Source organism: Panthera uncia, assembly GCF_023721935.1.
Source record: "Panthera uncia isolate 11264 chromosome A1 unlocalized genomic scaffold, Puncia_PCG_1.0 HiC_scaffold_17, whole genome shotgun sequence".
Classification (NCBI taxonomy): Eukaryota; Metazoa; Chordata; class Mammalia; order Carnivora; family Felidae; genus Panthera; species Panthera uncia.
This window is the reverse complement of record NW_026057577.1, coordinates 139,527,789-139,545,782: the sequence shown is the minus strand read 5'-3', so window position 1 is coordinate 139,545,782 and position 17,994 is coordinate 139,527,789. Positions and strand designations below refer to the sequence as shown.

The 17,994-nt window shown below is 44.5% G+C and overlaps 2 protein-coding genes across 2 annotated transcripts in view; one reads left to right on the top strand and one right to left on the bottom strand.

Moving 5' to 3' along the window:
- The window catches only part of MARCHF11 (membrane associated ring-CH-type finger 11), a 102,833-nt gene extending 99,520 nt beyond the window's left edge, over window positions 1-3,313 (bottom strand). The window contains exons 1-2 of the mRNA XM_049648269.1: window positions 2,637-3,313; window positions 1,240-1,395 (exon numbers count right to left, since the gene is read on the bottom strand). Coding sequence (XP_049504226.1) covers window positions 1,240-1,395; window positions 2,637-3,188 — 708 coding nt within the window. The 5' untranslated portion in view covers window positions 3,189-3,313. The remainder of the gene's footprint in view (window positions 1-1,239; window positions 1,396-2,636) is intronic.
- Window positions 3,187-17,519, top strand: LOC125935314 (uncharacterized). The gene is made up of 4 exons (XM_049648926.1): window positions 3,187-3,228; window positions 3,345-3,923; window positions 11,472-11,585; window positions 16,811-17,519. Exons 1-4 carry the CDS (start codon window positions 3,187-3,189, stop codon window positions 16,832-16,834), a joined length of 759 nt encoding a protein of 252 aa, XP_049504883.1. The 3' UTR covers window positions 16,835-17,519.
- The last annotated feature ends 475 nt before the right edge of the window (window positions 17,520-17,994 follow it).

Below are 17,994 nucleotides of genomic sequence, written 5' to 3'. Positions count from 1 at the left end.
TCAGCACGATAACATCACTCCTCCACATTAGTTATTCTTCTTTCCAAATTATTTATAAGCCTTAGGTCAACTTGAAAAAATTCATATTTTCATTTCATGCCTGCTAATCATGCTACAAATGGTGACTATCAGAGATGCAAATTAATTGCAAACCATATGAAGGATGCACAAATTAAAATCTATGAAATTTAAATTATGAAAGCAGTAGTGTATCAGCTTCCAGGTCCCCCTGCGATCACTAACAGTCTCACTTATTGTATATTATTCAATGCAAGCTGCATTTGTTGATGTAAGCAGAAATAGAGAGATTTTATGACTTTCTTCCCCTCCTAACTTTTCCTTTTTCCTCTTCCTTCCATTTGTCTTCCTTTGTCCCTGTTTTGAATCTCCACTTTTATGTCTGCCTAACTTCAGCTCCAGGTTACTACCAGATCTCATCAGTCACACACTATTCTGCATTAATTTAATACATCATTTTTAATATTTTCAATTTTACATCCCACCGATCGATTCAAAGAACCTGAATCAGCCCCACCATAAAAAAATGAAAGCCTATTTTTCCAAGGGCATTTGTAGGGTTATGGCAATTGTGTTTTATGTGATTATACACAAAAAGTTTAAGAATATACACAATTTCAGTGGTATTGAGAGTAACAGTTGGGAATACCTCTGAATCCACTATGTACTTGAACACAACAAATAATCAAAGTAGCCAAAGCTTCTAAATGTAACATCATACGAAAAAGAGCCTAGTTAAGTGAAGAGCCTAGTTTTCAGATTAAAACTAAAAGACTCAACTAAAGTTTCCAGACTAGTAAAGTTTTACTTTACATGCACGTGTTTTCCATCAATGCAGCCCATTCATGGCTTCAAAGCTTCAATTAACAAAATATTATAAAAATAGTGTAACATGTCCAATTAATAAAATCGATTTAACTGAAGTATTTCACAGTTTACCAACCTGTCCTTTTAGAAGCAAAGATGGGTATCATTTTATCGAAGAGCAACAAATTAATAATGGAAACCATTTGAATAAAATGTCTCTTGAGTTCCTCAGATTAAAAAGTGTCACAGATTTTTCAAAGCACAACTCAACAAATTCTTCATCTTGGTTTTATTTTGATTTGCATAAAATGTTTTTGAGTAGCGTTATGTCGGCATCCTTCATAATAACTAAACTCAAGTGCACACATATTTAGCAAGATCATTTCAGGAAAAAGAAATGTCACCGATGTTTACCTGGCAAGGCTGTTTCATTTTAATGGCTATGACATGGTATCTGTAACAGCAGAGCTCACAGGTCCAGGAACCCCTCTCACTGATCCATTTCAGCAGGCACAGCTGATGTGTGTACCGAACGGATCCGTCACATCGGCAGGGATTTAACAACTCCCCCTGTAAAGATAACACCTCAGGTGAATATCTGTACTTGTGCCTCTACTTAAAAAAACAAAACAAAAAAAAACAAAAAAAAAAAACAAAAAAAAACTAACACTTGCTTTCTTTTCTTTCAAAGCCATTTACCCAGATGGATACAAGCATCAATCTACATGAGAAAATTAAATTAAATTTTTATACTTCTGATGGGAATGAAACTACAATCTTAAAACTATTTCAAAGATATTGCTTGATGTTATGACATAAATGTTCTACCAACACACAAAATGTCTGCAAGATATAGCTCCCAATACCCTTGGGGGAAAGCTGTACTATTAAACCTCTTTAACAACTTTTAAGTGGATGGTCAGATGCATTTCCTCTGCAGTTATTCTTAATCATTGCTAAAGAAGAAATGCATGGCATCCCTGAAAGTAGCTTGCAGTAGGGTTATGCTTTTATTTTTTCTAAATGTAGCATCATAAATATTGACTTAGGGCACTATATTCCTGAAAGCCTGCATATTCTTATGCAATTTCCTTACTTTTAAAAATACTAAACTTAATGTTTTCTCAGACCACACATTTTGTAAGAGGTATATTATCCTGCTGCCTCCATGATCACTCTCACAGAAGTTTGCATGTACCTCTATGGAGTTTATAATGTTAGAATTATGTTTCTAACAAAATAAAAAATAAGTTATTAGCTAAATACTCTTTCTTTCGCAAGGTCAAAGTACATTCCTATTTCTCTTGTAAACACTGTGACATGCTTTTCACATCAGTGAGTCAACATAATTTGCAATATGTAAAGCCCCTGCCCTTTTTGGTTTTGACGTGACTCACCCCCAGTTTGTATTCTAAGACTCTCTGCCTCCGTAGGCATTTGTGGAAAAAGGATTTGTTTCTATCTATAAACCAAAATCCATGTAGCAATTCACAAAGGAGATACTTATGACTTTATCATTAAAGCACCTGAGGAATGTGTAACTGTAAAACCAGGTAAGAAAAATTAAGTGCAGACCCAATTAAACCCTGCATTCGCCACCGGGACATTCTCATTTGCCTTGACAGAAAGGGAAAAGGGAACCCAGGTAGCTGCCGCTGAGTTGGCTGGACTGGACCAGCCGGGCAGGAGAAGAGCCGGGAGGCGAGCTCTGTCCATGGTGCTGAAAGGTCGACCGTCCTGGGCAGGCGCCGGTCCAGCTCGGACCGGAGCCCACCGCCGGCACCTCCGGGGTCCCGCAGGGCCTTCCTTACCTGCTCGGCGCCCTGGAAGCAGATCTTGCAGATGGGCTGGTGGTGCTGGTGCTGGTGCCCGGCGCGCTGGTCGCCACCGCCGCTGCTGCTGCTGCGGCTGCTACACACCGAGCGCGTCTCGGGCTGGTCGCTGGCGCCCCGCCGCTCGCCCTCCCCGCCCGCGCCGGCCTCAGGCTCCCCGGGGACGCCCTTCCCCGCCGCCGCCTCGGGGACAGCCGCCTCGGGAAGGAGCCTCGGACCTTCCCCGGAGTCGCCAGCCGCCGACACCTCCTGGCCGGCGGGCGGCAGGGGCGCGGGAGGCGGCGGCAGCTCGTCCGCGCCCCGGCGCCGCGGGACCACCTCCGTCGGCGGCTCGTCTGGTCCCGCGGCGCGCTCGGGGGACGCGGGCGGCGCGGGCGGAGGTGGCAGGTAGCGTGGGGGCGCGGGGACCGAGGCCGGCTCTCCCGGCGGCGGCGGCGGCGGCGGCGGCGGGGGAGGCGACGGGGGCGGCTCGGTGTCCCCGCTTTCCGCCCCGCGGCGCCGACTGCCGCTGTGGCCACCCTCAAAGCTCATGGTGGTGCCGCCGCCGCCCTCCTGCCAGCCCAGCTGGCGGGCCGGGCTCGGGCTGCAGCCGAGGGGAGAACGGAGGGGGTGGGAGGAGAGAGAGAGGAGTAGAGGGAGGGAGGGAGGGAGGAGGGTGGGGAGGGGGACCCGGGCGCCAGGGGCTAGGGGGCGGGAGGGGGCGCGCCGGAGGAGGGGGGGCCTGAGGAGGCGGGTGCGAGCCCCGTGTGGGGTGCGGAGACCTCGGGCTGGAATTCAGGGAGGGGAGATCCCCGAGCCGCCTCCACCGACCCCGCCCCGGGGCCGCTCACGTCGGTTCCGGGGCGGATTACCCCTCTCCTAACGGCGCGGCACTGCGGCTCCGGGAGCCGGGAGAGGGGGAGGGGTCGGAGGCCACGGGTCCAGAAACCGTTACTGGGAAGGCAAGTGGGCTGCGGCAGCCCTGGGCTGGGTGGGGCCGGGGTGGTCGAACCCGAGACCCGCGTGGGAGATGAGGTGCGCGAGGCTGGTGTCCTGGCTCGCGGAAGCCGGCGGAGCAGGGGCCCGGGAAGGGGAGCGCGAGCCCGGGGGACGGTAACCGCTGCTGCACGGGGATTGCTCCGGGCCCTCTCAGAGCCTTCTCCCTCAAGGGCACTCTCAGGGATCCACCAGAGCCCTAAAAACCGAAGCCTCTGGAACCTATATCCTCCCTCTGTCCGTCTCGCCCCAGAATCTTCCCTGCGTCCTCCTCGCCCCCTCCCTCCTGCAGTGAGTATCCTGGTTTATTTGTAAATATCTTGGTGACATTGTAACTATCTTGGGTCATTTCCTGGACGGGCTCCTCCCAGCTGAACTCCGGTGCCACGTTGTGTGGCGGGTGGTCACTTTCATCCTCACCCTTTTATAAAGGACTCAAATGATACCTCTCCTCCCTGAGAAGTGGCTGTGTCCTCGGGTCTTGTTTCCAGCAGCCCAAGGCCAGTTCTCTGCACTTGCACTCTGGGAAACCTTTCTGGGACTTTTCTATAGGCAGGGCAACTTTCTCCTCAGTTCTTTTCTGGAAATAAACTACCATACCTGCAGGGAACGGGACGGAAAAGCCCGCACATGCAGTCGTTTCCAAATCCGTTCAGTGTAAACTCATAAAGCATTGCATTTACGTAGTGCAATGTGCCTATCCGAGTCAATGGTGATGTTCACTCTTCTAACAGTTTAACGTCTTTGGCGCAGTCGACTCTCTCTGGGCAGTCATTTTGGGCTGCATTTCATAGCCGAAGACCCAGGATGAGACAGGCTAAGTAACTTCTTCAAGGTCATAGGACTACTGACAAAACTTTTGAGTTCCCTGACTCCAGATCTTCCAGCTCAAATACCCAATGATTTTTTTTTTCCCCAAACCTTTATAAAGCCTCCTAAAATGGTGTGTCTGGTGGCACCGCGTCCTACTAATAGATGCTCTGAAAGGACTGAGATAAACTAACAGCTGAGATTATTTTTTCTCTTATAAGTTTTGGAAGTAAAAAGTATACGTGGTTAAAAAAAAAAAAAAAGTCCCAGGTCTTTAGACATAAATTGGTTTGATTGCAAAGCGGGGAAAGAAGGTCGTGAACAAAAAAGTTCAGAAATGCTTTGTCACACGTGGTCCTGAATGAAATAGTTCCCGGGAATGTCCTCTAACACTTAGCGCCCCTCAGACTTGCTTATTTTTGGTAGCAGAGTGGCAGGCAGCAAGCATATTTTTAAAATAATAATCCCTGAATGCCCTCGGAACTTACCACGCTGAAGAAATGTGGTTGTAGATCTGTTTTCATATGTTTGCACCTGTCAAAATGACATTGCACACCGTTTGTATACCGCCACAGGCTTAAGATAGTCATAAGCCTTGATCCTCAGTTATTGAGTTAAAAGCTGTCTAAATTGTCCTTAAAAATCCCCTAAATAATTCAGTTAACAACTAGTAAATTTCTACCAGGCAAGACAAAGTACATTAATATTTGAAGGACAGCATACAAGCCGTGGTTTCTGTATAAAAGATGCGGAATGATTCAGACAGCAGAGTATCATGGATAAAAGAGGAAAGAGCCACAGTGCTGGATGTGTCCTCTTAGTTGATTGTTTCTGAAAAACGATGCTAGGAAGAGAAAATTAACTTTCATCGATACGGTGAGTAACCACATAAAAACATTATTTCCCAGCTTCTCTGACCTCCAAAGCTGACCCTTCCCTGAAAAAGGGACATGTGTTCCTGATCTTCATTTAAGACACAGACATCTGATAAAGAATATCAGGGCACCAGCAGGCCACTGACAGGCATCCAATAGCCAACATGCATCTACCAAAATGCTGAAAGGCACATCCAATCTGCTTCAACCTATGTAAAGGAGAAGAAAGATACAAATAATATAACAAATGCCAGAAAAGTCTCCCTTGTCATATCTTAACCCCCACCCACCCACCTCCCTTCACGCACAGGCTGAGTGAAATGTACCCTTCACCAAAACAGTCCTTTCACTATGAAGTTGTAAGCCCTTCAGATACCAGAAGTTTCTTGAGCTGAATCCAAGAATAAAGGAGAGCTAGGAGGGGCCCAAGCAAGTATGTCCCAAAAAGTTACTTGGTGATATTCGTGGATATCTCTAGGAATCCTCCTTGAATTTCCCATGTTGCCCTGTCCTGAATCTATCCTCTGGGGTCACATTAGGGATTTTAAATAGAAAACAATCCAGGCTACACTAGGTCAGAATGGTTTCAAAACGATCTTGAAGCTAGATTATGTGTGATGACCTTGATATGCCCTTCAATAGGAGGGTTAACAACAGGAAAATTAGCCTGGAGAGCTCTTCAGAATTGCTTTGTGATTCTTTCGAGTTAAACTCTTAGAGATGTTCCAAAATTGTATAGTTGGCACCTTTGGAGTGCACTAATTTGTTTTGTTTCTGTTTTAGCTTCTCTTTCCTTCAAATTCCTTCTGTATTTCTTATTTACACCACAAATCCAGACATTTAGTTTTAAGGTAGTCTTGTATTTTCACAAAACTATTTAATGAGACCTTTTTCTCTTTCCCAAACCGATGAAAAATGTTCTTTAAGCTATATCCTATACCATATTTGTAAATATGAATTCATAGCAAATATTCATTATACATATTGAATAATTTAGTGATTAAAAGATGGATAAACCAGCAGGGACGCATGGTAATGGTTACATCTTTTTGCAAAGTGTTTTGGAGAGCATTTACTTGGCTGGGGTGCACTCATTTGTCTCTGTGGTCGCTAAGGACAATACACAGAATCCTCAGTTGCCTTCAAATATCTAAGAGAAAAGAACTCTGTGCTATAGAGCAATTAGGTTATGTTGTATGGGTGGGGGTGTGAGTGTTTAGAGAGGATAGTGAAGTGCAATCTGCGTGTTGTAAATATTCAATGCAGAGCATAGCTTTGTTGTACGTCAGAACTAAAACGGTGTCAGCATCATAGAACAGTGCTATGTGCAGCCCAGTCCACAATGTATATCTCCTACTCTCACCTGTCCACTGAACTTCAGTCTCACGTGTCACCGTGTCTCCTTGACTGACCTACTTAGATGCCGAAGGGCCATTTCAAACCAACCTAGTCCAAAAGCAAACAACATCCCAAACCTGCTCGCTTCCCAACCTTCGTTATGCCAGTAAGCTAGTTGTTCATTCATCCCGTTACTGAAGCCAAAATCCTTGGAGGCATCCTTGACTGAGTTTTCACATCATACGTTCAGTGTATCGGAAAGTTCTTTCAGGTGTACTTTCAAAATATACTCCAAATTTACTACTACTTTTCACCACCCCGACATCCCAATTCAAACTACCATCACGGTGCTCCAGGACTATCATATAGCCTCTTGTTGGGGCCCCTGAGCGGCTCAGTTGGTTAAGGGTCTGACTTTGGCTCAGGCCACGGTCTCGCAGTCGGTGAGTTTGAGTCCCGCATCTGGCTCTGCACTGACAGCGTGGAGCCTGCTTGGGATCTCTGTCTCTGTCTCTGTCTCTCTCTCTCTCTCTCTCTCTCTCTCTCTCCCCCTCCCTCTCTCTGCTCCTACCCCACTGCACTCTCTCTCTCAAAAATAAATAAATGTTATTTTAAAAAAATAGCCTCTTGTCACCCTGCTTCTTACTCTTGAGTCCATCCCCAGTAGCGGCCAGGACGATCCAATTCAAATGTGAGTCTAATCACGCGTGCTCCTGCTCAGTACCCACCAATGGCTTCCCGTCATACGTTGTGCACTATCAAAAATGTGAGCATGCCCTTCAAGTCTTCCTTCTAACTTCTGGCTACCTCTCTGAAGACATGACCATAGCTTTCCTCCCCGCCCCCGTTCCTCTTCCCTGTTGTTCGCTCCTACCACATTGACCTTGCCAAGTACACTCCCTCTTCAACCTTCTTTGGGCTCCTTATGACTCTTTCCCTCACTTCACTCAGATCTCTGCTCTGAGGCACCTCATCCAAAAGACCTTCCTTAACCTTCTTATCAGAAATAGAATCCTCCAGCCCTATTTTAACTCTGACCCTATCCCGGTTTTATTCTTTCTCATGTCACTACTCAGTATTACATGCAGGCACACCGTTTCATCGCCCGTCATTGTGCTTCACAGATACTGTGTTTTTTACCAATAGAAGGGTTGCGGTAGCTCTGCTTCGAGCAGGTCCGTCAGCCCCATTTGCCCAACAGCACTAGCATTTCTGTGTCACGTTTTGGTAATCCTCACGATATTTTGAATTAAAAAAAAAATTTAGTGTTTATTTATTTTTGAAGGAGAGAGAGACAGCGTGTGAGTGGAAGAGGGGCAGACACACACACACACACACACACACACACACAGAATCCGAAGCAGGCTCCAGGCTCTGAGCCATCAGCACAGAGCCCGACGCGGCGATCAAACTCACAGACCGCAAGATCGTGAGCTGAGCTGAAGTTGGACTCTCAACTGGCTGAGCCACCCAGGCGCCCCTTGAATTTTTTTAAATCATTATATTTGTTATGGTGATCAGGGATTGCAATTCACCGAAAGCTCGGAGGATGGTTACCATTTTTGAGCAGCAAAGAATTTTTTAATTAAGGTATGTACTTTTTGTTTAGACATCATGCTATTGTATGCTTAATAGACCACAGTGTAGTGTGGGCATAGCTATTTTATGCACTGGGAAACCAAAAACACAGTAGGCTCACTGTATTGTGATATTTGCTTTATTATGGTGATCTGGAAGCAAAGCCACGTATCTATGAGGTATGCCTGCATTTACATATTGTGTGTATTCTGTTGGCTTTTTTTTTTTTTTAAGATCCTATTTTTAAGTAATCTCTGTACCCAACGTGGGGCTCAAACACACAACCCCAAGATCAAGAGTCACACACTCTGCCAACCGAGCCAGCCAGGCACCCCTGTTTGCTTCTTATCTAACATCTTCTATTGAAGCATTTGCTCCATTGGAGACTTCTGTCCGCTGTGCCTGGTCAGAGTAGTGTTCAGCCAATACTTACTGAACAAATACTGTAAAACCTTGGTTTGCGAGCAAAGTTCATTCCAAAGCACTCATATATCAAAGCTTGTAATCCAAAGCACTCATATATCAAAGTGAATTTCAAGAACTATTGGCTCATTTGGTTAAGTGTTGGACTTGGGCTCAATTCATGATCTCACAGCTTGGGAGTTTGAGCCCTGCATGGGACTCTGTGCTGACAGCTCAGAGCCTGGAGCCTGCTTCAGATTCTGTGTCTACACCTCTCTCTGCCCCTCCCCGCTCAGGATCTGTCTCTCTCTCTCTCTCTCTCTCTCTCTCTCTCTCTCTCTGTCAAAAATAAATAAACATTAAGAAAAAATAAGAAATGTTTGCTTGTCTTGCAAAACACTCCCAGAACAAGTTACTCGCAATCCAAGGTTTTACTGTATATGAATAACTCCGTCCAGTCAAGCAGGTAATAACCAATCAGTCTCTGTAAAGCATTGTACATTTGGTTAAACCATACTTCCCAAGTGAGACCGCAATCTGTAGGACAATGAAGGATGTAGTTACAGCATTTTGGCACACTCCGTGTCATGCGAATACGTTGTTTTTTTTTTTTTCCATTGCTTAACCAAATTAAATAAAATTATTCTCTTACCAATTTGTAGTTGCTGCCTAGTCATTTGCTACCATGTAGAAGTAATATCAAAGTCTTGATTGACCTTTGACGAGCAGCAGAATACACGACCCCAAAATATATCATTTTGGCAGGTACCTTATTTCAGATTGAAGGCTTTCAAGACCCAGCAGATTCAAGAAAAACTTTGACCTCTCCTGTAACTACATAAAGAATTAGATAGGGGGCATGGCCCAGAAAGAGAACTATTACCAGAGATAACTTTTATCTAAAAGTTAGATGGCAAAGCAAACATCTAATTACAGAAATCTGCTCTTCACATTATCCTGTGAATCGCCCTCTTCCCTTCTTCAAGCCCCAGGTCTCTATCCCGTTCCTGAAGCTCAGGGTGGCATGTAAGCCACAACCGCCTCACTTGCCTTTGGGTCTCATATTTCATGGGGCTCCCATACCGCCATGATTTGTTTTTCTCCTATTCATCTGTCTCATGTTACTTTAATTAGTAGAGCAGCCAAAAGAACCTAGAAGGGAGGAAGGCGAAATACTGTCTCCCCTATACCTTGATTTCACATTCAATGAAGATGTCAGAAATTTGAAAATGCATGCCCTTGGTTTTAAAGGAAAGTGAAGGAATATGGATGGATGGTCTCTGTATCTGACCAATCAGATTGATCACTCATGGTGTACCCCGTATGATTTTGCACAACACTGCATTCTAGCCTTTATCAGTCTTATCCATAAGTTCGGTACCATACTCTCCTTCAAGTCTATCTTTGCCTCTTCCATCTTTCCATTGTTCTCTGTTCCTGCTGGATTTCCACTCCTAAAGGCTTCTAAATCGAAGCCAACCAGCCAGTCCTCCCTCTACCCTTCCTAGGTGCCTTGATCCTCACTAAGCTCCTTTGATCTCTCCCAGAACCCACTCTCTTCTCTGAACACTCAGGGATATCTAAACTTTGCATGCAAAATCATCAAAGTTATGAGATAATGAGCTTCCTAATTTCTACCAAAAACACTTCCTATATCTCCCCCCGCCCCCACCAATACTCTGAGACCTTCAAAACAATAAAATAATATATTAAGGGCATGTTTGATTGTAAAACATCATATTCAATTTAAAAATTACAAAAACAAAAAACAGCAACACATTATTTTCTCTCTTGGTCTCACTTCCTTGAAACTTGGAAATGCAGAAGGTATTTTAGCAGACAAGCTGAAGATATAGAAATATGTTGAATTAGAGGCTCCTGGGTGGCTCAGTCAGTTGAGCACCCGACTTGATCTTGGCTCAGGTCATAATCTCACAGTTGATGGGACTGAGCCCCATGTTGGGCTCTGTGTTGACAGCACAGAGCCTGCTTGGGATTCTCTCTCTCCCTCTCTCTCTCTGCCCCTCCTCTACTCGTGCTCTCAGTCTCTCAAAATAAATAAATAAACATTTTAAAAATATGTTGATTTATTTGTACACTATATATCCTAAACCTGACTGAGATCCGGAATGCAATCACATCAGCATGACCTGATAGAGACTCCAGGCTTTAGAAGGACCTGGAAGAAAGTCAGCACTGATTTCCCTCAGCTGAAAATCATTTATTTTTATAATAACCTCACACGTTAAATTAGATGGTTTTCTTAGGACCTTTATCACATTATGTCTTGCATTGTGGTTAGGTATGCATTTATCTGGGTGTCCCCCCCCCCTTGTGCTACATTGTAAGCTACTTGGAATTCAAGTGGATCTGTTTAAATGGACCTTTTCTCTGAAGCATGCACTATGATGGCTGATATTAATGGAACTCAATAAATGTGGATTAAATAAGTAAATATTAACTGAAATCTTATTTCAAAGGAGCTATTATTTACACTTTTAAAGTTTTTGATAGAGTTCCATAAATGACTTAAAGGTAGCCATGCTTCCATGATGTTTGGACGGAGAGCAGAAAATTAGTTTGCTAGACAGACAAACTCTTCACACGTCCCTTTATTAGAGTCCCTAAGGAACAATCCAGGACTAATAAGTACAGTGAAGGACACCTGGCTGGCTCTGTCTGTAGAGCATACAACTCTTTATCTCGAAGTTGGACGTTCAAGCCCCACACTGGGTGTAGAGATTACTTACAAATAAAATCTTCTTAAAAATTAAAGTACAGTGAAACACCCACGTTTCTTTTTTTCTTCTCCCTATCCCTGCCCACCCCCCCTCAGGACATTTCTCTTACCACCTGGGCAGCTGGGCAGTTGCCCCACCGTTTTCAGCAAAGTGGAGCTATGAAGCCAGAACCCCACAACGATGTCCTGCTGGAGCTTGGCTTCAACCAGGTACTGACCTGAACCCCGGTTGCTTTCCCATAAAATCCTAGGCTCCCTCTTTCTTCTCCAGGGCCCCCGCCTCCATGAGGGGTACTAGTCTGCTCCCATTCCCTTTAGAGGGTCCCCCGTTCAGACAAGAGGTGGAGACAGCTCCATATTTACACCAGATCACAAATTCCACATCCCACTTCCAATTCTACCCCAACCCGCCCCTTCTCCAGACTTTAACAATTTCACGAAATGACCATGATAGACGCAGTCTGCACCAGGAGCTGCTGATCAACCACTGAAGTTAACCTTCAACACAACGACGCGGTTGTGACGGTCAAACAGCAACTCCTCAAAGGAAGAGAAATGTCGTTTCCAGGGAAATGACTGAACATGACTGACAGACATGAACAGATACAACCCTCCCTGCATCTTGGGATTTGACTTTTAGCCCATTAGATTTGCAGTACTTGTCAGCCCCTTCCTCCTGTCCACTGGAACTCCCAAACGTAGCCCTTCCCAGCTAGGCCAACAATATGAAATTGTACTCTGAAAGATACTGAAATGCAAAACCAAGAGTTATAAACCGCAGCTACGCACAAGGCTTCTTAAATGCAGGAAAATTTGAATAACGGGGCATAAGTTAATACAGGTAAAAAGTGTTATTTTGGGGCACCTGGGTGGCTCAGTCGGTTATACATCAGACTTCAACTTCAGCACAGGTCATGATCTCAAAGTTGGTGAGGTTGAGCCCATGTCAGTCTCCTGTTATCGGCGCTGATCCCCATCCCCCTCTCCCCCTCCTCCAGCTTACACTCTCTCTGAAAAATAAACGTTAAAAAAATAAATAACAATATTTGATGCTACAAGCATGAGCTCAATATACTGGGCGGGGCGGGGCGGGACGGGGGGGATAAGTGGATGGGTGGGTGGGAGATTCCCACAATCATGGGCATTGTCAAAAAGGGATTGAGGACAGACCATAAAATGCCATCTTTTTGTAAAATCAGCAATTGCCAAGGGACAACTTTTTGGGTAAAGGACTTTGAGAGATGGATGGACCTCACCACAAAACAGCCATAGTCCAACTAAAAAGATAGGCACATAGACATAAACATGTTACACAGATTAAGAGTTATAGCAGGGAGATTAAAAGCATGCAGGAGGTGCAGATAGCAACAGTTCTGCGGGAGAAAGATGGTTATCTTGAGAAAAAGTTTCTCAGGGTGGGTCATTTGGACTGGGCTTTGAAGGCTAGGTAGGAGTGTGCCAGGTACACGCCCATCTCAGCAACTAACAAAATCAAGAGGACACAGAACCTGCTGTTAGCATCAGACTCAAGCATGAAGACCAGAGAGACGAGGGAGGGTGATTGAGGAAATGATTCAAGTTCATAAAAAATGAAGACAGTGATAAGCAGGATAACGTATTAGCTCCTGAAATGCTAGAAGAGGAGCACTCCTTCTGTTGGAAAAAACATCACTGTAGAAGGGTTTGGACCATGTAATTCCTAAGAAGTCATTCTTGCATCAAACGTGACCTAGAACCACCTGAGCACCAGGAAATAAATCAGCCTCCAGAAAAGCACCACAGCCCGCCCCACAGAGTCACATTATCAAGTGAAGCCGCTAGATGTTGTATTTGATTTTAAATATAATCCTAATTACTATGCTTGATCTCCCTATCCACAGCAAATTACAAATAACCAATCTAGGAATATAACCCAATAATTGAAAAACCTTGGCGGTAGGGTGCCTGGCTGGCTCATTCGAAAGAGCATGCTATGCTTAATTTCGGGGCCATGAGTTCCAGCCCCAGGTTGCATGTAAAGATTACTAAAAATAATAAATAAATGACTTAAAAAAATAGAGTATTATAAAAATAATAAATAAAAATAAAAATCTTAGCAGGAAGGGTTCATTTAAGAGCAAACAGCTCTGCACACAGTTTATGAAGCCACGGAGGGGGGGCGGGGGGATGTTTGTCTTGTAGTCTTGCGCAATCACTGTTATTCACCATGAAGGGCTTGAGTCCCTGAGAAAAGTTAACAGCCTGGGCAACCTGTAAAGACTGATGAGGCACATGTTCAGAAGATTCCCTTCCAATACGGTAAATTACAACTTTTTACCACTTAATGTAACCAGATTAAAAAATTTTTCTGAGGAGTGCCTGGGTGGCTCAGTTGGTTGAGAGCACAGACTCTTGATTTCCACTCAGCTCATGATCCCAGGGTCCTAGGATGGAGACTTGTATCAGGCTCCAGGCTGGGCATGGAGGCCCCCTTAGTTCCCCCTCCCCCAACTCCAAGTGGGGCGGGGATCACACAAGCTCCCTCCTCTTCCTCTCTCTGCTTCTTTCTCTGCCAGCAGATCACAAGGGGTTGAAGCCAGATCATTTATATACATACGAAATTTATGGTTTGCTCCCAGTGCTAAGTACAAATGCATTGGTATGTAACGGGGAGCCAAAAATGTTTTAGCCCATGAACCAGAGAAATGACGTGATTGTAACACTTTGAAAGAAGATTTATGTTAAAAATGAATGAACCTTTAACTACATGAACAATTCTCTTGCACTTAACCGATGATACCTGAAATGGATTGACCATTTCCTGGGTCAGGCACCATTCCAAGCGCTGAACATGCGTTAATTTATTTAATCTTTGCCACAGTGCCATGAAGCAGGTGCAATTATGCTCATTCCACTGATGGGAAAGTAGGACCGGAGAAAAGGAGTTGTGCCCATCCGGGCAGCTAGTAAGCAGCAGAGGCTGCCTTCTTCACCCCGGGAAATGTGATGCCCAAGCCCATCCATCCCCTTACCCATTCTGCTACACGCCTCCCGTGTCATCTAACTCATAGCAGACCAAAAAGAAACCTGTGTGGCTTGAGACAGCTAAGATCATCAGTGTAGCTTCACCACTTAAAAAACAAAAGTCTTCAGTTTGTAACCACTCTTCTACGAGTGGACGTTTTTGGATTCCATATACAAGTGAGCTGGACATTTTTGGATTCCATATACAAGTGAGATCATACAGGGTTTGTCTTTCCCTAACTTATTTCACTTAGCATAATATCCTCAAGGTCTATCCATGTTGTTGCAAATGGTAGCATTTCTTTCTTTTTTAAGGCCAAATGATATTCTGTTGCATATATAGAATACACTTTCTGTGTCCATTTATATTTCTTGGCTATTGTTAATAATGATGCAGTGAGCATGGGAAATAAACAGAGGCGTGTAAAAAATATTGAGTGTGAGCAAAAATCAATCTGGTAGCACCTAATCCAGCAGATAGAAAGGAGCTCTGAGAAGCTATGCAGAATGAAAGACTGACGGGCAGAAGGGGTAGAAGGAGCAAGAAAGTTATACGGGGCAACAAAAAGTGGGCTGGTTATTGCAAAGTCACTTTCTGTTAGGGGCTAGCAGGGTTAGCCCGTCTGGTGCTGACCAGGAGATTCCTAACTGACAGGCTTAAGACTCCATTTCTGGGAAAACAGGAACCATAATTAAGTTTTGGATTGGCAATGTGAGGTTTAGCATAAGAGACTCCACTTGGGGCCTGATGTCTTGTTTTCAATAGAGGTAAACGTGACTTTCATCTGCATTTTCACTTCTGCTCCTGAGTAGCAGGGAGTGTTAGGATGGGGCACTGGGGAGGTGCGGCTGAGACGTGCCTGACCCTTTGAGATTGATAGCTTCAAGTATTATGGCCACACTCTTTCAAAATCGTGTTTGGATGCCACTCGCGGAAAGAAAATAACAGAAATGAAGGGTCATCGAGTCGAGTGAGTATGGTACTTCCTATGCTCTTATCTGTGTAGTCTTAAAAAAAAAAAAATCCAGGTGTAAAAGGCGTATTCACTTTCATATTTCAGAGAGTAATCCCTTTATAAATCATAATGGAAAAATGGCAACACACACCTAAAATTGGCCCTAATCCTGCGGTTCTCAATAGGGAGCGACTTTGCCCACTTGTATCTTCCAACCCTAGGATTACTTGTCCATGTCTGGAGATGGTAGAAGCCACTTTTCGGCAAGAGGCTTGAGCAATGGAAACCCGATCAAGGCAAAAGGGCCCACAGTAACCAGCCCCTCTCCAGCTGAATACAGACAGGCCCATCAGGTGACCCACCCAAAATATCCACAGGCCCTAATTAACCAACGGGCTACTTACAACCAGGCACAGGCCCAAAAAAGGAGTATCCCATAAGTCCCCATACAGCCTCACCTTCTCCCTTTAAATACAACCCTCACTCACTGCCTTGAGGCAGATAGTCTCTGCTTTGCTGTCTCGCCTGCAGCTCCGTGGTGGTGCATTCAATAAACTTCTCTTTCCTTTGTTCTGCCCTGGGTGAATCCTTTCACCTCCCATCCCACCAGCTTCCACCCAGTTGGGTCACCCCACGTTTGGGGGCCCTCATCCTATCAGGAGAGATATCACAAAGATATGTTGGGGTGTCTCAAAAATAAATAAATAAGTACATAAATAAATACATAAATACATAAATACAAAACACTCAGAAGAAATCCTTTATCATCCAATATCATGTTAGTAACTCTTAAGACAAAAAGAAAAAATTGTAATGACTGATTTTTTTTTTTTGCAGATTTTTTTATAAGAAGGGGAGCCAAACATTCCACCCCAAAATATGCCTCTTTGGCATAAAGACGATCTGGGACTGATTTTTTAACTTTTCTTATTCAAAAAAAATTTTTTTTTTGTTTATTTATTTTTGAGAGAGACAGAGACAGAATGCGAGTGGGTTGGGGCAGAGAGAGAGGGAGACACAGAATCCGAAGCAGGCTCCAGGCTCTGAGTTGTCAGCACAGAGCCCAACACAGGGCTCGAACTCAGGAGCTGTGAGATCATGACCTGAGCCCGGATGCTCACCCAGGTGCCCCTTAACTTTTATTTTTGAAGAAACTGCAGCCACAGCAAAAGCTCTGAAAACCAAGAGGCTACCCTCTCTTAAGGGGCATTTACATTTACAAGGGAAATCTGCATGTGTGTAAGGATGTTTCCCTCTGGTAACACAAGGCCAACTCTAAATCCTAAGAATCTTGGCAATGGGGAAGGCTTCAGTTTAGACCTATGTAGCAAGCCTCACCTTGTTTCCTGAGCTTTTCCTGGTCACCTCCCCCCAGCATCCTTCTGTCTTAAGCCTTAAGATGATGTTTTCCTGGGTCCCTCCATGTATACCAGAATAAACTTCTGTTTGTTTTTCTCTTGTTAATCTTCTATCCAGGGGCCTTCTCCACCAAGAACCTAGAGGAGTAGAGGAAAAAATTACCTTTCCTTCCCTGCATATGTTATCTGTTGAAATGTTGAAAAATACAGAAAACAAATGAAAAAAATAAAGCAGTGACTACTGATTCTATTACCCAAACATAAGTACGTAGGATAGGAGCTTTTCTCTCCACTCCAGAAATGCCTTCCTAGGAGGAATCTTTGGTAAGAGCAGGAAAAGAGCCACCGTCTCCATTTGAATAACAATGTGACAGACAAGGAGTCAAAGGGGTGTCTCTACTACTGAGCCAGAAGTTAGGGTAGACAAATAAATGCTTTCTTTTTCTGTCATAAATGCTTCTCCCTGAAGGGCCAGAAGCATCTGAGCCCTTCCCCCAATCCTCTTCAGAAAGACAAAGAAGAGGGGTTTAGGTGAGAGTACAGAGTTGGGGAGTGAGCCAGAGATTAACTGAAGCCTAGAGGAGGGGACACAAGGACTAAGAACACCTTTATCATAATAAGAACACCCTTAACGTAGTAAGAAATCTCCACAGGCTAGTCTTTAGGAATGCAGACTTATCAGAAAGTTTTCCTAATTTAGTGAATTAACTAAGCCCTGCAGTCCTCCCAAAGATATGGCTCAGCTAATGGAAGTCTACTCTACAGACACTATATTTTGATCATTTTCTCATATCCTTCTAAAATAGACTTAAAAAAATTTTTTTTGACATTTTATTTTTGAGAGACAGAGAGAGACAGAGCACAAGCAGGGGACGGGTAGAGACAGAAGGAGACACAGAATCTGAAGCAGGCTCCAGCCTCCGAGCTGACAGCACAGAGCCCGACGCGGGGCTCAAACTCACAAACCGTGAGATCATGACCTGAGCCAAAGTCGAATGCTCAACCGACTGAGCCACCCAGGCGCTCCTAAAATAGACTTTTTAATGGTGAGATTGAAGAAAGGGCAAAAGGCAAACTGACACCCACATACCACCCCCCCACACACACACCAAAGGTGGGCTACCTGTGACGTCCCTCAGGTCTGCCCAGGAACAAAGGCAGGGGAGCAACAAATGGTCAACTGATAAAGATTTGCGGTCATGCAGGACAGAAACTCGATCAGAGTTTGTCATGGTCTTAACGCTTTACAAGAAAAGCACAATCTGAGTAACAGACCTCCAGGAACCTGTACAGTCAATGTCC

What these genes read in the sequence shown, in the direction of transcription:
- LOC125935314 (XM_049648926.1), top strand. Translation starts at nt 3,187, where the DNA reads ATGGTGGTGCCGCCGCCGCCCTCCTGCCAGCCCAGCTGGCGG. An exon ending in CCTGCCAGCCCAGCTGGCGG is followed by an intron (nt 3,229 to 3,344) that starts GCCGGGCTCGGG and finishes GCCAGGGGCTAG; the next exon opens with GGGGCGGGAGGGGGCGCGCC. An exon ending in TGGAGCTTGGCTTCAACCAG is followed by an intron (nt 11,586 to 16,810) that starts GTACTGACCTGA and finishes TCTTCTATCCAG; the next exon opens with GGGCCTTCTCCACCAAGAAC.